At 49.7% G+C, this 19,744-nt stretch overlaps 3 protein-coding genes and 1 long non-coding RNA gene across 4 annotated transcripts; all 4 read left to right on the top strand.

The window, feature by feature from the left end:
* The first annotated feature begins 586 nt into the window (after positions 1–586).
* On the top strand, positions 587–2,417 carry RIOX1 (ribosomal oxygenase 1). Its single transcript, XM_012574074.5, has one exon. The coding sequence runs from the start codon at positions 636–638 to the stop codon at positions 2,373–2,375; it is 1,740 nt and encodes a 579-aa protein (XP_012429528.5). The 5' UTR covers positions 587–635; the 3' UTR covers positions 2,376–2,417.
* Positions 2,418–4,046: 1,629 nt separating this feature from the next.
* LOC140684192 (uncharacterized) lies at positions 4,047–6,012 on the top strand. The gene is made up of 2 exons (XR_012056120.1): positions 4,047–4,240; positions 5,741–6,012. It is a non-coding gene; the product is annotated as an uncharacterized lncRNA (long non-coding RNA).
* A 1,340-nt stretch (positions 6,013–7,352) lies between these two features.
* On the top strand, positions 7,353–12,735 carry LOC100221946 (acyl-coenzyme A thioesterase 5-like). Its single transcript, XM_002199194.5, has 3 exons — positions 7,353–8,018; positions 10,584–10,786; positions 11,432–12,735. The coding sequence occupies exons 1-3, from the start codon at positions 7,409–7,411 to the stop codon at positions 12,011–12,013; spliced, it is 1,395 nt and encodes a 464-aa protein (XP_002199230.5). The 5' UTR covers positions 7,353–7,408; the 3' UTR covers positions 12,014–12,735.
* A 1,184-nt stretch (positions 12,736–13,919) lies between these two features.
* On the top strand, positions 13,920–19,632 carry LOC100224870 (acyl-coenzyme A thioesterase 1). Its single transcript, XM_030274359.4, has 3 exons — positions 13,920–14,799; positions 16,739–16,941; positions 18,661–19,632. The coding sequence occupies exons 1-3, from the start codon at positions 13,935–13,937 to the stop codon at positions 18,985–18,987; spliced, it is 1,395 nt and encodes a 464-aa protein (XP_030130219.4). The 5' UTR covers positions 13,920–13,934; the 3' UTR covers positions 18,988–19,632.
* The last annotated feature ends 112 nt before the right edge of the window (positions 19,633–19,744 follow it).

Genomic DNA, 19,744 nt, shown 5'->3' with positions numbered 1-19,744 from the left:
GGGAAAAAAACCAGAACAAAACAAAAAAAACCACCACAACACCACAAACAAACAAAAAAACCAAACAATGTGACATGGTAGTCTTTTGGGTTTTTGGGATTCTTTTGAGATGACAGCCTTTCAGTTGCCATCACCATCAGAAGCACAAGAAAACGGGAGGGGGGATGGCACACAAGAATTGGTTCCGTTCACTTTGGGTTTCTATTCCTTGTGCAACACGATCTTACGAAATAAGTGTTACCTCATCTAGATTCATTACGTTGCAAAGTAATTCCAGGCTGTCTAAAAGCATATCCTTACGGTATGCCTTCGGGGAAAAAACAAACAAACAAACGAACAAAAAACCACCAAAAAAACCAAAAAACCAAAACTTTCTGAACGTGCTTAGAGCGTACTTCCAGAACGAAGCTTCCCAGCCAAGGAACAGACCTGCATTATACCAACGGGGAATCGCCTCTCTTTTTCTTCCGCGGGGCAAATACACCCAGCACATTTTAAGCGGCGGTGAAGCCAAAAGAGAAGACATTCCGGCGCACGCTGCACCACGCATCCTTCCGGCGGCAGACGCGCGGGCTCCACCCCGTGCCCGGGGCGCTCCCGGCGGAAGCGACGGCGCGGGGCGGGGCAGGGCAGCCATGGCGGCCGCGGCGGCGGGGCAGCGTGAGCTGGGGCGGCTCTCGGCACTCGCCGTGTACCGCCGGGTGGCGGGGGCCGGGCGGATGGAGCGGCGCCGCCGCGGGGCCCCGCTGCCCGCGGGTCGCAAGCGGGCCAAGGCCCGCCTGAGGCGCGGCCGGGCTGGAGGCGGCGGCTCGGAGCCGGAGGCGCCGCCGCCAGCCGCGAGCCGCGTGGAGCTCCCCGCGGAGGCCGCCGTGGAGGCCCCCATGGAGGCCCCCGTGGATCTTCGGGCCGAGGCGACGGCCGCCGGGCCTGACGCGAAACCGCGGGGCGGCCCCAAGGCGATGCCGAGCGACCCGCGGCCGGCGGGGGAGGACGGCGGCGGTGTGTCGGGGCTGCTGCGGCAGCTGTCGCGGCTGGAGGACAGCCGGCAGCGGGCGGCCGAGCTCTTCCGCTGGCTGCTGGCCCCGGTGGTGCCGGCGGAGTTCTTGCGGCGGCACTGGGAGCGGGCGCCGCTGCTGGTGCGGCGGGGCGACCCCGGCTACTACGCGGGGCTCTTCTCCACGGCCGACTTCGATGCCGCCCTGCGAGGAGGAGAGGTTCACTTCGGCACCCACCTGGATGTGACCAGCTATGCCGAGGGAGTGCGGGAGACGCACAACCCCTCCGGCAGAGCGCTGCCCGCCGTCGTGTGGGACTTCTACCAGAACGGCTGCTCCCTGCGCCTCCTCTGCCCGCAGGCCTTCTCCCCCACCGTCTGGCACTTCCTCTCCATCCTGCAGGAGCACTTTGGCAGCATGGCAGGGGCGAACACCTACCTCACGCCCCCGGGTACGCAGGGCTTTGCCCCCCACTATGATGACATCGAGGCCTTCGTGCTGCAGCTGGAGGGGAAGAAGCACTGGCGTGTCTACAGGCCCCGAACAGATGCTGAGGTGCTGCCCCAGTTCTCCAGCGCAAACCTCACGCAGCCCGAACTCGGTGAGCCTGTGCTGGAGACTGTGCTGGAAGCCGGGGACCTGCTGTACTTCCCCCGGGGCTTTATCCACCAGGGTGATTGTCTCCCTGATGCACATTCACTCCACATCACTGTGTCTTCCTACCAGAGGAATTCCTGGGGGGACTTTCTGGAGAAGCTCCTCCCAGCTGCCCTGCAGATGGCCCTAGAGGAAGACGTGGAGTACCGACGGGGGCTTCCCATGGACTACCTGCGGTACATGGGGGTTGCTAACTCAGACACAGTCGATGCTCGACGAACAGCCTTTGTGGAGAAGGTGCAGAGCCTGATAAAGAAACTTGTTGACTATGCACCCATCGATGCTGCTGTGGATCAGAGAGCCAAGTCGTTTCTTCATGACTGTCTTCCTCCCATGCTTACTGAAAGTGAAAAGGCGCAGAGTGTTTATGGCTTCCCGGCCCGGTGGCAAGATGGAGGCCCCTGCAATGTTGATATTCTGATAACAAAAGACACTGAAGTACGCCTGCTCCGTCATGGCATCGTTAGACTGTGTAATGAAGAAGCAGGTGTGATGCTGTACTACACTACAGAAAACTCAAGAGTGTATCATAAGGAAGAACCTAAGTTCCTTGAGCTAGATCCTGAGTATACAGACAGTATTGAATTTCTCCTGTCTTCCTATCCAAATCATGTAAGTGTAGCTAACCTTCCATGTGAAACCTTGGAGGAAAAGATTTCTCTAGCTACACTTCTGTTTGAGAAAGGTATTCTGACTACGAAGAAGCCTCTGGCAAAAGTCTAACTCTTATTTTTTCACAAAATAAAAGTATACTTGTTTAGAAAATGTTCTGTCTTGGTCTTGCCTTCTCTCTGCTAGATATGAATCAGCAGTTCAAGTCTCTGCATCTCGTCTGGGGGTAGAAGGGCCTTGTCATGGGTAGAGAAATCAAATGTTCTGATTAAAATAAGTATTTGCTCTAGGAGCAATTCTGCAGGGCTGAGTGCCTACAGAAGAGAATTGGTTATCTTCTTTTCACCAGCCATGTTACTACACCGTAGGTAACTTCAGGAAGGTTGTGAACTTCCTTGTAGCCTTCTAAATCATCATGTTTTCACAGTATTTTAAATCATTTTAAATCTGCTCAGCTGCATGCAGGAAATACTGTTCATAGGCATATTTGGTGATGGTCACCATTCTGTGTGCCTTTGCTGGGCTATTCTGCATTATATGGTGTGGCCTGCACACTCGTGTTGTGTTGTGAAAATCCCTTGGTCACACATTCACACATTTACTCTTCCTAAAAGTGGGTTCTGCAGGCAGCTCCCACTCAGTTTGAGCAATTACACCCACCTATGTGGCCCTGCCCTTACTGAATGATGCAGTAAGAGTTTCTCAAGCAAACGTGATTTGTTGCATTTGAAATGCTTCAGGCTCGCTTGCTTCCTTTTCAGTCAAATAATAGAGATAAAATATCTTCCCCCACTGGTTTCCCCACAGCAGCCCTTAGCAATGAAATTATTGGTCCTTTCAAAGCAAGTGGAGTACCCTCCTATATGTTTGGGGTTTTTTGTGCTGAGTGAAAAAAGTTTCATTCTAGGACCTATCAAGTTACATGAATATATGCCTGGCTGTGTGGTCAGTTCCCATAAATACTGGCAAACCGTTGAAACATTTTCCACAATGCTATTTTATCATAGCAGTCAGCAGGTGAGAGATGTTCTGTCTTTAAAGCTTCCTGAAGATATACCCACAGTGAGCAGGGTGCATTACACTGTGCTCCTCTGAGCTGTTGTGTTATCCAGGTTTTGCAAGATGGCATGCATATACTCTTAACTGTTTGGGATTTAAGTGTACACTATATCCTCCAAGATCCCACACTTGCAACACTGCCAGCCATTCCTCCCTCTTTTGCCTGTATGCTTTTGCTAAATCTTGAAAGTTGAGCTGTGTAAAATTGCACAAGATCATACTGAGATGCCCTTGGGGCCTCTTGGCTCTGTGAAGCACTAGTGGCTGGACAGAAATGCTGTTGCCAATCTCATCCTCTGACCCTGTCTATCCATCCTCACCAGAGGGTCAGCCATCCTTACTCCACCGTTTATGTCCCTGGTAAATATCTTGTGTCTCAGTGCCCTTCCTGGGTTGCTCTGTGTGCTCTACGTGAAATCACAGGCACCAGCACTGCAGCTTTGCTGCTTGGGGCTGTGCTGCACCAGGAGCTCATGCAGCCTGCAATGGTTGCAAGCACCCCCGTGTCTCTTTTGAGCACTTTAATGCCACCCAAAGACAGCATAAACTCTCCTTAGCTTTTCCTTTCACTGAACTCTGGAAATTACCTAGGCTAGAAACCTTACAGGTACTCCTCACAGATTTATGCAGGGCTAGCCAGGCACAGTTTCTCTTTTCTTCATTGCTCCTTCTGCAGAAAGGTATTTCTTGCTGAGACCTGCTGAGTATACTAAATTTTTTAACTAGGAGGTGGTGATTCATTTTGATCCCAGTAAGAAAAGCATTCATATTTTGTAAGGTATCTAAAAGTGCCATGTATTATAGCTAACACTAATCTCATATCCCTTTAGATACTGAGAACCCCAAGCAAAGAAGCATTTTCCCATTTCACGGAGATGTGGTTCAGAGCAGAGATTGTCCCCTTTCAATCTTTTAAGGTATTGTAAAATTATTGTATAAGGTAACAGCTCCATTTAGCATATCTTCAGTCAAACAGAAACAGTGTTTACAAGGGAATGTCTTTCTGTGCTGTTCAGTAAGGGCAGGGCTGCATAAGCTGTGTTACCTCAGGTCCTGGGTGGGAGCTGCCTGTGGTCTACTCTGTAAGGAGGAGCTTGGGTTCTGTGCAGGGCAGCGCAGGCCTGAAGGCCCCGTTGTACAGGCAGCACAGCACAGGCACCAAAGGCATGGGGCAGCATTGTGTCCTCCAGAGGCTACACCGTGGCTGCTGAAAGGGAATGTTCTGCATGCTGTGAGGCAAGGACCATGCTGAGGGTTCCTTCATGGGCTTCCAAGCAGTGCAGAAACACAAATGAAGGTACAGGGAACATATCCGCCAATTTTTCCAAGCAGAGCTGAGCAGGATAGGAAGGTTTTGAGAGAGTAAGCCTTTATTTGCTCTCATAATCAGACCCTTGGGGCATAGGAACAGCATCTTTTTGAAGGACACAAGGACCATTGAGTTTCACAACATCTACAGGGACACAAAAAGTGGGGAGGGGAGTTGGCAGTCCCCCATGTGCCTGTCACTTTGCCACTTTGGAGAAAGATACAGAAATACTCACCTTGTTTAGCTAGCACCTGCCAGAATGCTCACCTAGGAAAGGGGAAGGATCAAACACATATGTGCTGGAAGGGCAGAGCATGATGCTATTCAGATACTTCCATCTCAGAGTGACTGAGAGGAGACACCTGCATTTTTTGAAGCAGCTTTCATGAATTGTCACCACATGCCCATGTGTGAACCCATAGTCTAGAAAATATAAAGAAAAAAATCCTTTACTGGTAGCCAACAGTGGGGGGTTGACCTTGGCTGGTTGTTGGGATATCTGCCAAGCCACTCTTTTAATCCTCTTTAGCAACAGGAGAGGTGGAGAAACTAAGAAGAGAAACCTTTCAGGTCAAGATAAGGACAGAGAGTAATTCATCAATATTTTGCCCAACATCATGGGCAAAACAGACTTAACTTAGAGAAGATTAATTTAAATCATTGCCAATAAATAACAGATTAGACAGAGAGATATAAAAAGAAAATTAAAAACACCTCCCCCTCATCTTTGAGCAGCATCATATACATTTCTGAGCTGGCTAAAACTGTCCCTGTCCAATATAGGAAAACCCCGGTCTCTTCTTACAGCCTCCCACTATCAAAACATTCCAACTTTAGCTCTAAATAATCTTATTTTCTCTTGCAACCAGAGCTCAAAAGGTGTCCTTGTGCTTGCTCTCTCTTGGCTATGATGAGGGAATGTTTTGCATGGAATAGAAAAAAATTTTCTGTAGGAGGTGCCTGACATTTCCAGAAGGAACAGGATTCATTGCTATGACTTTCTTCATATCATTTTGGAAACTCTCAGCATTAGACAATCTTGCCCTCAATGTATCAGCTGTTGTGCTTTTCAGCTCAGCACTGATGAGCATTTCCTCCTGTCTCCCAGGTGAAGGGTCCAGGGGTTGGCCTGCTCGGTTTCTCCAAAGGAGGTGAAGTGTCCCTTGCCATGGCTGCCTTCCTGAAGAACATCATGGAAATGCTCTTCTGGTGACTGCGTCATCGCAATGGAAATGTCTCTGACTTCTGTGCTGCTGGAAGTGTGTAAGAGTGGCTGCTTTGGCCAGGATGCTGGGCTATCTCTGGTTAAACTTTGCGAAAGGTTGTTTGCCTTCTTGGTTACTGGGGTGAGAATTGCAATAAAGAGTCTGAAATTTGAAACCTGTGTAATCATTTGTTGTTTGGTTAGAAGCAGGTTTTGCATCTTGACCACTCTCCCATCCCAGGGTAGATCAAGGGCCCTGTTGGTTGAAAGGCCCTGAGAGCCTCCTGCCCTCCTCAGCAGGAAAGTCACACTCACTCCAAAACATCTGCATACAATGAACTGCCACCAGCACCCCCAACTGCTTTGTGAGGACAAAACCAGGGGCCAGGGAGCACCATTTCTGTCAGACCTGGAGGGCTGCCACCTCCTTTGTGAACACCATCATCCTTCACCAGCTGAACCAGTTGTCCTGGGTTTCTCCATTTTGCAGGTGTCCTTCAGGCCAGCTTGGTACACACAGGGCAAACCTCAGAGCCAGAAGCTGCATCTCAGCCCTGTCACGTTTTCAGCACCTGGTGTCCCCATTGTAGCCCTTCCTCGCCCAGCATGATTCAGCAGCACTGTCTGACATCTCTGGGCCTGCCCTAGCATGGGTAAGGCTCTTTGAGCTTAGAATGTGACAGAGCAGGAGGGAGGGAGGAACAAAGTCTTGGCGTAGCTCATGGCAATGCCAGGTGCTGTCATGCACAAAAGGTGCAAGACCACATGACCCAGGAGATTCCAGGAGAGCAGTGCTGGCTCGTGGGACTGCCTCTGCCTGAGATGTTCCCAGACCTGCAGCTTGGCTGAGTTTGAGGGAAAAAAACAGAGCCTGCAGGAGAAACCCAGGAAGGAGGGATGCAACTGTGTCTGCGTCCAGTCCAGCAAGCCTGCTGTAGAAAACTTTGACCACAGCAGATAAGCACAGCATCCACAGCTGGAGAGAGCAGCTGCCTTTTGGAGATCTTAGTATCATAGAATATTTCAGGTTGAAAGGGACCTTAAATGTCATATAGTCCAACCCCCCTGGAATAAGCAACTAGATCAGATTGCTCAGAGCCCTGTCCAGCCTGGTCTTGGATGCTTCCAGGCATGGGACATCCACTGCCTCTCTGGAAAACCTGGGACAGGGTTTTACTACCCACAAAAAAATTCTACATGATGTCTAATCTGTATCAACTGTCTTTTAAAGTTTAAAGCCGCTGCCCTACTAACAAATTTGTCCCCATTTTACAGGCCTCCTTCAGGTACTGAAAGGTGGTAATGAGGTGTCCCTGGAGCTTTCTCTTCTTTGAGCTGAGATACTCCATCAGTATCAGGGGATCAGCTGTGATGATTCCGCCCTGCCGTGGGTGCTGACAGGGACGCAGCAGTGGCTCCAGGCAAATCTGGCATCTCCCAGTACGTGTAGATCCACACCCCTCCTGTTTAAATTCCCCCCACCCCCGCCTGTGTTTGGGAAACCGCATTTATAAAAGAAGCCTCAGCCTGAATGCAGACACAACTCGCAGTGTACTCAAGAACTCCGGAGCTATGGGACAAGTCAGCGCCCGCTCCCTGTGCCGGGCCAGCTCCAGCGCCTGGCAGGGGCGGCTGCCCTGGCTCGGCGCCGCGCCCGCAGCCCCACGGGGCCGCAGCCCCGCGTGGAGCCCCGGGACAGCCCCCGCCCGGGGACTCTCCTCCGTGGCCCCCTCCATCCGCCTGTCGCCCGCCGCCCGCAGCCTCTTCGATGAGCCGCTGGCCATCGCCGTGCAGGGCCTCGGCCCGCGGCAGCAGGTCACTCTGCGGACGTCCTTGCGGGACGAGACCGGAGAGCTCTTCCAGGCCAGTGCCCACTACCAGGCGGGCGACGACGGGGAGCTGGACCTCGCCCGCTCTCCTGCGCTGCCGGGAGGCAGCTTCTCCGGCCTGGAGCCCATGGGGCTGCTCTGGGCTATGCAGCCCCAGAAGCCTTTCTGGCGGCTCGTCAAGCGGGACGTGCAGAGCCCCTTCCTCCTGCAGCTGGAGGCGTTTGAGGGCCACGGGGAGCGCCGCGGGCGGCTCCTGGCCCAGGCGCAGCACGAGCGGGCGTTCCTGCGGGACGGGGTGCGGAGAGTCCCGGTGCGAGAAGGGAGGATCAGGGCGACGCTTTTCCTGCCCACTGGTAAGTCCCAGCTGCAGCCATCCTGCTCTCTCTAAACCGGTGTTTGGTTGGTGGAAGTTGTTCCGTGACCTCTGTGAAGGAGTCTGTTAAAGACCCATGTCCTTTCCCCCATCCTTCTCTTCCCTCTCCCATGCCACTGACCAGCCTGGCCATCCTTTCCAATTCACCTGCCCATGCATGTGCCAGGACACAGTTGCAGAAGGGAAAGGAATAACCATTTTTACCTGGGCCTTGAAGTTTAAAAAAAGAAAATACAAAACCAAAAAACAACCATTAATAAATTCACGGCAAGTGAATGTGAATGTGCCAGGAGAGCTGCTGGACAAGAAGCTGCAGAATACAGTGGTGGGGAAGGGCTCTGTGACAGTCACTGTGATTCTTACTCACTGGTAGGGTTCTCGGTTCTCTCTCCTCCCCCAACAGCAAGTAATTATAGTAACTCTTTGGTGACCATAGCCCACCATATTGGGGCGACTATCACCAGTTTGTGGAAAAAGGAAGAGGAGGGGCTCAAGAACACTTACAGGGAATAAATCTTTCAAGCAGGAAAAGACAATTATCTAATTCCTCTGGAAAAGGTGCAGAGCATCTTTCAGAGATGTAAGGATTGCCCAAGACAACACCTGTCTCCAGCATCTTCTGGCTAGCTACACCAAGACTTTCCTGGCAGAGTCCAGGGTGTGGGAAGGCTGATTTCACACATTTAGCATCCCACCCACAACTAAGCCAGGACTCCCTCCCCTGCCTCACCTCTACCCCATCTGCTGACTAGGAGAGGGAAGAAGCCACCTGCATACCCTCTATATCCAAAATGTCTCACTTCCCCTCAGCTGAGGCACTTTCAGTAAGTCAAATGATAGTGCATTTCCGCCGAGTCCCCTGTCCTCCACCTTTTGCCTGTGTTTTAAAATGTGGCCCTTGCCACACATTGCCTGGCACTTTGAATTGCTTTATAGGCACTTTGAGTTGTTTCCTAGGCATCAGATAAAAAGCACTTATCCCTATCCTACTGCCACTACAAACAAGCTTCAATTTAGCAGGACTGTAAACTCAATCTGTAGTCAGTATTTCTCTTAGTTCTATTTGGAGACGTGTTTCACAACCATGATTTCAACACACTCAAATTGTCCTGCACTGAGATACCCCATCATGATTTTCAGTTCCTGAGCCTGCTCTCTACACCACACATCTCCACATTCAGGTTCAGTGGTTGGATACTCCTCAGCAAATGACATAAGGCTATGTAGAGGCCGAGAGCTCAAAGGACTTTTGCTACAGTACTGTCGCACCTCCCTTGAGCACCCCCATGGCCTCGTTCAGCTGTACCACCTCCTCTGGGCTTGTTCAGTGCAAGTCCACAGAACCCTGCCACACTCAGCTGAGCCATGGGCCACAGACAACTGCACTCCTGGCCCCTGGCCACACCGCCACTGCTGTGAGTGCTCATAGCCTGTGAAGCACCAGTAGATGTGCTGTTGCCTGCATGCAAACAGCCAAAAAAAGGAAGAGCACAGCAGCACTTTTGATGGCAGGGCTCTCCTTGATCCAAGGCAGAGAGTGAACAGATGCTGTGCTCGTGCTCTCCTCATCTCTGTGACACCCACCCCACAGCACATTCCCACCTTCCACCTGCAGCCTTATCTGTGGATGCATGGGCCACTGTGGTGCAGGGTGTGAGGCTGTGGTAGAAAGGCATCCTCGAAGGGTGGGAGGCATGAGCCCACTCAGGCCTGTGGCTGTCCTCAAGCCAGAAGTAGGTGTGAGCTAGGTCTTCTCCACTCCCCAACAGGTCCAGGGTCACCTTCTCTTGTCTGTGGCTTCTGAGGCTTTCCTGCAGGTTTTAGTCCCAAAACCAATCAGGCTGAAGGAATACAACGTGCAAAGCATTCTCTCTCCCTGCACTGGCTGGACAGGTTCAGGATTCTCCCAGAATGAGGAAAAGAGCATCCTGGACCAAGAAAGATCCAAACAGAGATCTGCTGATCTGCTGATCACCCACTGAGATACCTGTGACATCCTGTGCAGAATTTGATACTGATTGCTGCCAGACATAACTAGCAAAAGAAAAAAAGTGATGGTCTGGGTGACTTACAGCTTTTCAAAGGATCCCAAATATTAAAAAGCCACAATACAAACAAAAAAATCTTACAGTTTCTAGTTTGCATTGCATCTATCAAACCATGATACCTTGAGGATTCTTATAGTGGTACATGAAGCACTTGTTGTTACAGGGCTGCTTACAGGAAGAGAATTTGGAACAAGATTCTTTTACCAAAGACTCTCTGCCTGTTGACCCTAAGCACTATGCACAGTACTGCTGATTCCTAAAACAAATAAAGGTTTGCACCTTTCCTAAGAGGTTCTGATTGTGCACTTTTTTTCCTCTGCCACACATTCTAGAATTTTTTCAGGTGCTGACACTGCACAGCTGACTGATAGTGTCTTTTCCCCAAAAGATGCTTTTCTCCAGTTCCTCTTTGGTGCCTCATTTGATGCATTCCAAACTAGAGAAACACTGAAAGGAGTAATTTCAGGCAATTCTGATCTTTGTCTTGTTTGCTCCAGGAGAAGACACCTTTCCAGGGATCATTGATATACATGGATATGGAAGAGGTCTTTTTGAGCCCAGAGCAAGCCTGCTGGCCAGTCATGGCTTTGCCACACTCGCCCTGGCTTATTATCAATTTGATGATCTGCCCCAGGAACCAAAGGAATTCCACCTAGAATATTTTGAAGAGGCAGTGAACTATATGCTGCAGCACCCACAGGTAGGAACACCCGTTTCCTCTGGCTTCCAGGAACCGCTTCTGTAAAGTCCACTAACTTTGCCCAAGTCATCTTTGGAGGAAGCTGCAGAAATACTCACCTGGCAGGGCTGGCCTTTGCAAAGATTTTGGGTGTCTGAGTTGTAGGAAAGAGAAGGGGCAAGTATATATGCACTGGAAGAGGGGTGGAAAGAGAGACAGAAAGACAGAGGAACATCACAAGAGACAGATCAGATGTAACCAGGTAGGAAGTGTGTGAAGGAGAAAGCCTTCGTGAGTTGCCAACAAATGTCCTCCTACAGTTTCAAGAGTAAAAAGTAAAGAGAATCTGCCAGGGTCTAAGACTAATAATTCATAGCTGTGACCTACAAGCTGTCCCCAGATGGATGAAATCATTTCCCCCACTCCTAGCTGATTTCAGCATACCAGGGAACATTCTGATTGCGAGTGGTTTGAAGTACAATGTGAGGAGAAAGTATAGGGGGTGCGGGAGGGTGTGCCTGTCATTTCCAGAAGGAAAAAGATTCATTGCTATGACTTTCTTCATGTCATTTTGTAAACTCTCAGCATTAGACAATCTTGCCCTCAATGTATCCGCTGTTGTGCTTTTCAGCTCAGCACTGATGAGCATTTCCTCCTGTCTCCCAGGTGAAGGGTCCAGGGGTTGGCCTGCTCGGTTTCTCCAAAGGAGGTGAAGTGTCCCTTGCCATGGCTGCCTTCCTGAAGAACATCACGGCTGTTGCTTCCATCAATGCCCCTGTTGCTGCTACATGTATTCCTTTCTCTTACAAGGATAAAATCATCCCCACTGTGACCTTATATGAACACAAAGCCAAGGCCACCAATTCCAAATTTCTTGATTATTCTGAAGTCATCGATGATCCCTTTCAAGACCCTGGCAACCAAAGCCGGATCCCACTAGAGAAAGCTGAGGCACAATTTCTATTCATGGTGGGCCAAGACGACCGGGTTGTCAAAAGTGAGTATTATGCTACTGAAGTCTGCAAGCTTCTGCAAGCTCAAGGGAAGGAAAATTTTCAGATTCTCTCCTACCCTGGAACAGGGCACTGCATAGACCCACCCTTTTTCCCTTTGTACCACATAGGAAGCCACCCTGTTTTCCACAAGCAAGCAGTCCTGGGTGGGGAGCTCATGGCTTATTCTAAAGCTCAGGTTCATGCTTGGTCACAGATCCAGGCATTTTTCAAAAAGTATTTAATTGCCAACTAATGTGCAACAAATAATGTGCAAGCAGCACACAACTTTGAACAACCAGATCTGATAAATTCTACTACAGTTATCATGTCAAACCTTGTCACAGCTGTACCAGTACAACTACAATATCTTCCATACCTTTGCACATCCATAACACAGAAAATAAATGGGTTTGCCTTTTCTGTTCCCCTCTCAACCTCGTTGTCAAGTGTCAAGAAAAGGAATGGTGGTCTTTGCATTAGTCTTTGATAAAACAGGTCATGTGCAAAATGCACAGTTACATTTCTTGGGTGGTTTCTATTCCTTTAATACTTGACAGTGCTTTCCAAGTCATTGTGGTTTCTACATGCATATGCTATCCTCACGTCATACTAATTGTCTCTAATGACAGTTTTGGAGCAGGGATTTCACTGCTCTTCAGGTGACTGTGTCATTGCAATGGAAATGTCCCTGATTTCTGTGCTGCTGAAAGTGTGTAAGAATAGCTGCTATGGCCAGGATGCTGGGCTGTCTCTGGTGAAGCCTTGGGAAAGGTTGTTTGCCTTTTGTGCCTTCTTTCCAGCTTCTCTTCCGAAGGAAGTGCTCTGGCTTGTGGATACTTCTGGCCCTGAGATATCATGCAAAAAACTTTCTCTTGAACTTACAGCCATTTTTATCTTCTCCTACATGATGTGGAACATTTCAGTCTTTGTTACTGGGATGAGAATTGTAATAAAGAGACTGAGATTTAAAAGCCATGGAGTCTTTTGCTGTGCTTTGGTTAGAAGTAGGGTTTGCAACTTGACTACTTTCTCATCCCAGGGTGAAGGCTTACGAAAGCTTGCAGCAACTTGGGATCAAAGGTTGCCCAAGTGGGAACAGGAGACCATAGAAGATGGACACATAGCCCCCTTACCTTCACTTTCTTCCACAGCTCTTGTGTCACCAAGCATGGAGCAGAAGGAATTTTGCTGAAGCCTCCAAGACCCTTTCCCTTAGCATCTGTTCTCGCATATGGTCAAGCCCATGATCAAATCCAGTAGTGTAAGGCACAGAGCGTTGTTCTCAACAATAGGAGCAGTTGCCACACATTCAGTGCCAGACACCAGACAACATACCCAAATGCCAGATGGCAGAACACCTCACCTGTTTGCAGAGAAAGGGTAATTTCCACGGTGAATGAAAGATTTCCAGATATCTCTGACCACTTAATATTTCCAATTAGGGTGATGCTTGAGATTCTCTTAGATGTTTCCACTTCTTCCACACCTCTAAGACAGAGAGGAGGAGCTTAGAGCATGAGGCATCCCTGCCTGCATCTCCCAGGAAGAGTGGGAGCTTCAGGAAACAGCTCTCCCTCTGCAGTTCCTTTTGGATCAGAAGATCCATCTCTGCCTAAGATGTACTGAATGACCCTGTTTTTTAAATCCTTGCACAATTACTAGAAGAGCCACGTTTCCTGACCTACCTAAATAGTCTGTGAAAGTGCTCCTCCTTTTTTTGCTCCTGCACCCCTGACCACCTTGACCATCCTTCCTAATATACCTGCCTGTGTGGCTGCCTAGGCTGGGCAGAGCCTGGAGGAGACATAACCCACCTTTCCCATGCCTTGGCATAACGAACAGAGAAGCAGAGCCGGCAAGGAGAAAAGAAGCAATGGTGAGCAAGTACCGATGTGGCTTCTCTCTGCCTCGGCTGGAGCTGGCCCTTGCTGCAGTCCCTTGGCTGAGTGGCACGGCACAGCTCGACCGTGCCGTGCAAACCTGTCCCATCTCTGTACGGTCTGTCCCACACAGGCCCTTCCCTCTCCAGTGAATTCCGACTGCTATTCTGCTCGGTGGCTCGTCTTCTCCCCGTGTCTCCTGCCCGCAGCCCCCGCCCGGCCCGGGAGAGCTCAGGGGGACACCGAGGAGCTCGCCGAGGCCCAGACGGGTTTCAAGGACTCGGTAGCCTTTGGATGAAGCCTCCCACAGCCGGGGAAGGCAGCGGGGGAGAAGACAGGAGAGGAGGCGAGGAGGCAGGCATGCAGGGAAGTAGGGAGGCACGGAAATCGGCAGACAGCCAGGAGGAAAGCAGGCGGGCGGGACAAGGGACATGCCGTCCCGCTCCACCCCGCCGGGCGTGCCAGCGGCACTCCAGGCCCGAGCCCGGCCCAAGTTCTGCGAGGATCTGCCTGAGAAACCGCCCCCAGGGGCGGGAGCGACCCGGAGCTATGGGACAGGTCAGCGCCCGCTCCCTGTGCCGGGCCAGCTCCAGCGCCTGGCAGGGGCGGCTGCCCTGGCTCGGCGCCGCGCCCGCAGCCCCACGGGGCCGCAGCCCCGCGTGGAGCCCCGGGACAGCCCCCGCCCGGGGACTCTCCTCCGTGGCCCCCTCCATCCGCCTGTCGCCCGCCGCCCGCAGCCTCTTCGATGAGCCGCTGGCCATCGCCGTGCAGGGCCTCGGCCCGCGGCAGCAGGTCACTCTGCGGACGTCCTTGCGGGACGAGACCGGAGAGCTCTTCCAGGCCAGTGCCCACTACCAGGCGGGCGACGACGGGGAGCTGGACCTCGCCCGCTCTCCTGCGCTGCCGGGAGGCAGCTTCTCCGGCCTGGAGCCCATGGGGCTGCTCTGGGCTATGCAGCCCCAGAAGCCTTTCTGGCGGCTCGTCAAGCGGGACGTGCAGAGCCCCTTCCTCCTGCAGCTGGAGGTGTTTGAGGGCCACGGGGAGCGCCGCGGGCGGCTCCTGGCCCAGGCGCAGCACGAGCGGGCGTTCCTGCGGGACGGGGTGCGGAGAGTCCCGGTGCGAGAAGGGAGGATCCGGGCCACGCTTTTCCTGCCCACTGGTGAGTACCGGCCGTGCCGGGCTCCTTCCCCCACATTGCTGCCTCTACTTTTGGCCCCGCAGTCGCAGGCCCGGAGCCAGACCGCCTCCAGGCTCCCCTGGCGCCCCGTACCAGGCAGAGGACAAGGGGGAGATGCGTCTCACCTGTAGGGACTGGACACTTCTCAAGGCGTGGCCTGATCGGCCCGACCAGCTTGGGTCTGCTGGTCCTGCTCCTCACACAGAGCAGCCTCATGTGGTGAAGCACGTGTGTCTGTTTAACTGACTTCTATTGGACATGAAGGCATTGATCGCAGTACACTTTTTGTTCCCAAATGCCATGGGAGGTGAAGTCAGACAGTTTTCAAGGCACCTTTCCTCTATCTGGCTGCTTTCTAGGAAAATCAGGTGGTAATTCTTTTGAGTAAGTGGAAGATGCTTTCCTAAACTGTGGAGTTTAAGTCTGTGGCTTCCCTTTCCAGCCTTTCCACACATCCTGAACTTTGTAATGTCCTAATTGCTGTAGCCCAAGTTGCGTTTTGCTGCCACATTTGTCCCCAGTTCTTCCCTGCTTGTGTGCAGGTCAAGGAAAACATTGGAGAGACTTGCCCTGGCAGTATTTTTGTCAGAGAATAATGAAAAGGGCCTGTGAGGTTTTCAGATTGCCTGACAAATGCTGGATTGTCCTTCCATCAGATGTCGAGATTTCTGCTAGTTTTCTGTAGGAAACCTCATGTCTTGCATTCCCTTGGTTCTGTAATAGCCACACCCCCAGCACATCCTACCTTTCCTTCTCCTCGTGATACATAGGTTTTCACCAAGCATGTCCCTGGAGCCCCAAGGAGCTCTTCTATGTATCATGTGCCTTCCCCTCTCCCCTTTCTTTCCTGCCTGTCCCAGATAACTCTTTCATGACAGTGCTAAAATCATATGTGCTGTGCCAGCCAGTGTCCTGGGCTCTGACTTGATCTGTTTCCTTGAGGCTGGTGGTGAATTTCTTGTTCTTGCTTGTTAAACACATTTGATGTTAGTCTGCAGACACCTGAGGGAAACCTCACCCTCTCTCCAGAGCAGGAATGGAAGTCTCCCTCTTGGCCTCCTCCTTTCCATACTTGGTTAGTACTTTGCAGCAATCCTTCTCAGCTCTGGACTTCAGTCCCTGTCCCATGATGAACCTAACTTAATGCTTCCCTTACCAGGTAAGCAAGGCTGGTTTCAAATACTTCCTTCTTTTAATCCCAGAATAAATGACTGAAGTGCATTACGCTGAAATTGTCATTGTCGAGGCAGGACGGCAATGAGAAGACTAACCAGAAGGCTGTGAGAGTAAACTCCGATTTATTCAAAATACACTGCTCTTTTATACAGAGCTTCGTGAAGACCAACTCCATTGGTTCTGAAGTGAAAACAATCCAGAGCATTGGTGCAAAGTGCTTGATGCAGAGTGATAGAACTTAACTATAAACAACGTGAAAAACAAGAGAGATTAAGAATTATTTACATTCTTCTCCAGCTCTTTCCCAGGCTTCTGCCTGGCTAGAAACTCTCAGTTTCTTTCTTTGACTGAATCTGAGTCCCACATTTTTTGGTTCAGCCATCTGAGAAATGCACTAAGGAGAAGCCTGCTGGGTATTTTTGAAGCAGAGCTTAATACATTTGCAGTGAATTTACATGATACAGAGTACTAATTATGACTGTCAAAAGATCCCTTCTCTTTCAGCTGCCTGTTTCCTGATGTTATCTAAAACATGTTATCTAAAATTAGTAGACCTGCTAATTTGTGCTAGTTTGTTTAATCTTGAAGCAATGTAGCCATTTCATTAAAACTGTCACAGTAATTTAGGACCGTTAATACCATCCTGCTGCTGTAGTTTTTTTTAAAACACATTTCCAGGCCTATGAATTTGGAATATAAATTAAAAATTGTGGGTTAATGTGTCCTGTTATGTGGTCTCTCTCAGGAAGTGGCCCCTTTCCAGGAATTATTGACTTGTATGGAGCTGGAGGAGGACTCCCTGAATACAGGGCATGCCTGCTGGCCAACCACGGCTTTGCTGTGCTGGCTCTGGCTTTCTACAGCTATGAAGATCTCCCCAAAGCGATGAAGGAATTCCATCTGGAATATTTTGAAGAAGCTGTAAACTATATGTTACAACACACCCAGGTTGGTTTGTTCATTGACTCCCACTACAGTGAACTCTGATTAGTTAGGTTCCTGTCAGACTGGGGCAGAGCTGCTGAACTTAAAATAACATCTCTGTTAAGTTGGCTGTTATTGTTTTATATCTTTAACTCCCACTACAATGGCTCTCTGGCAGACTATTCCAGCTCTTCCTTTTGAAATGGCCAAGTGAAACAGTGATACGTTGGTCACATTTCTACTCCATTCAACCCAGTGTCATAACTAGGGTACTAGTTTTCTGGAGGTTTACTGGACTTGCAGTGGGGATTTTAGATTTATGCTCTGTAGAATGTCCTTCAGAACTAAATGTCCTTTTCAGCTGTGGAGCATATGATAGCTTTTTGTGATCCAGTTCTCAGGGAAACCAAGGAAACTCAAGGAAGTCTACCAATACACATTTGATGCTGTGTATTTTATAAGCTGTTAAAATCACTCCAAATGTTGGTATTTCATAAGTGTGGGTTTTAGTAGCTATTTGTGTACATAGGGATCCTTCTAATTCAGCACCTCTTGGAAGAGAACCCTACTCAATTCTGCATCTTTTTATAAGTAGCTGTGAGTGAAAGTAGCTAGAACTGCAAAAAACCAACACTTGGTTTCTCTAGAGAATGATAATAAAAACCTTCCTCAACCTCAGAAAGATGAGTAGTTGTTAAAGGTCTTGACTGCTTTTTAGTCACCTTAACCTTAACTGCTCATGCCACCTCTCTGCCCAAAAAAAATCTGAAAATTGCTTCCCCCTGCATTTTTTCTCCTTGAGAGCAGTACAGGACCATTGCCTCCCATTAACACCTTCATGTTTTTTTAATGTGTTGCAAAGTTTCAGCCATATTTTCTAATTTCCCCCTTCCCATATTTCAAAGTCAGTGGGTTTGAAGCCTGTTAGACTGGTGATAAGACACAGAAGGTGTTAGATTCTGATGCTGTCTCAGAGCCTATTTGCCCCTGAGAGTCTTTGGATATTGAAGAGTTGTGGTATTAGCTAACCTTCTTCCAGTATCCTTACAGGATTTCAGCACCCAGTAAGGTCATTTAACTTTCCTTTTCTAGTCAATTTGCCTTGTGTAAAAGAAAATGAAGGTAATCTAGTCTAGATTGACGCCAGGGGACTGTACAATTTTTCTAGAAAAATGGTTTTAATAGGTTATATTTTGAAGATAAATTTTAATGAGTAAGCTACCTCAGACTATTTCCTGTGAGTTAGATACCAAACATTCTAGAGAAATGGAAGAGCAGCTCATGTGGAGCCTGCTACCCCACATCAGCTTCTTAATAGGGGAACCTTGAATATAAGAAATACATTAACATAAGTGATGACAACAGCATAGTCATTGCTGACTTTGAGCACTTTGCACTGAAAGAAAGCAACTGTAGAGGAGGCCTCCCCTGTTCTTTCCCTCTTCTTCTCTCAACTCCATTGTAATCTGAGACTGCACGTTTGCAAGCACAGCTGTACTCCGCTTCAGCACTCAACCTTGTAGCTTTGTTAGGAAGATGCCACAGTCTCAGTAGGGCATAGCATCATAAATCAAGCACAGAACAGTGCCTAGGATCCCTCAGACATGGGCCCTGCACACAGGACCTCAGATGTCTGTATGTGGGGTCCAAATTTGGGACAGACAGAGCTGCAAACACAGCATCATATTAAAGAAGCGGCATGCCATGGTTCATTGATTGTGGTTTCTCTTCTTTCACCTCCAGGTTAAAGGTCCAGGAATTGGTTTGCTTGGACACTCAAAGGGGGGTGACCTGTGTGTCTCTATGGCCTCCTTCCTAAAGGGCATCACAGCCACTGCCCTTATCAATGGCTCGGTGGCAAATGTGGGTGCGGTGCTCCGCTACAAGGACATCATCATTCCACCCCTTGGTATCAATCCAAAACGCATCAAGGTCGGCAAGTCTGGGATTGCTGATATTATTGATGCATTGAACAGCCCACTGGAAGGGCCTGACCAGCAAAGCTTTATCCCTTTGGAGAAGGCTGAGTGTTGCTTCTTGTTCATTGTTGGCCAGGATGATCACAACTAGAAAAGTGAATTCTTTGCAGTTGAGGGGAGCAAACGTTTGCAAGCACATGGGAAAGAAAAGCCTGAGATAGTCTGTTATCCTGGAGCAGGACACTACATTGAACCTCCCTTTTTCCCAATGTGTGCAGCCTCAATGCACTCGCTACTTGGCAAGCCTGTGATGTGGGGAGGGGAGCCCAAGGCACACTGTGAGGCACAGATAGATGCCTGGCAGCAGATCCAAGCTTTCTTTCGTAAACACCTCACAGGCAAGCCATCTGGAACATCCAGTAAGCTCTGATACGAATTAGGCTACTTTACAAATGAAGATGCTGGTTTTGTTAAATGTTTTATTAAATGGCTCAGAATGAGAACAAGGTGTAGGGAAAGATCAAATGAGAAAGCCTTATAAATATGATTGCCTGGCAAAGGATTTGGAGAATACAGAGACTGTGAGTGAAATTGAGATGAGAACAAGCTTTAGATTTTGGTCCTTGGTTGCGAAGCAACTGGGGAACAGTGGTATAGCTAGTGGAAGGTAACTCCCTTTTTTGACCCACAGACAGATCCAAGGGTCAGATAAAATGTTCTGTCTCAACCCTCAAAAATGTATAGTTTATTCCGCACCTGTAACCCTCCCCTGAAGTATCATGTATCTGTAATCCCATTGGTCCAAAGTGTTATTCCACACCGAAGCCCCCTTGATAAGGTGTACCTGGGAGACCAGGGCTCTCTCTCCCACCCCTTCTCTCTGCCCTCTTGGACCCTCTCTTGGAACT

The sequence above is a fragment of the Taeniopygia guttata genome, chromosome 5 (assembly GCF_048771995.1).
Source record: "Taeniopygia guttata chromosome 5, bTaeGut7.mat, whole genome shotgun sequence".
NCBI lineage: Eukaryota > Metazoa > Chordata > Aves > Passeriformes > Estrildidae > Taeniopygia > Taeniopygia guttata.
Note: the sequence above shows the minus strand (reverse complement) of the source record. Positions and strands in the feature narration are given on the sequence as shown.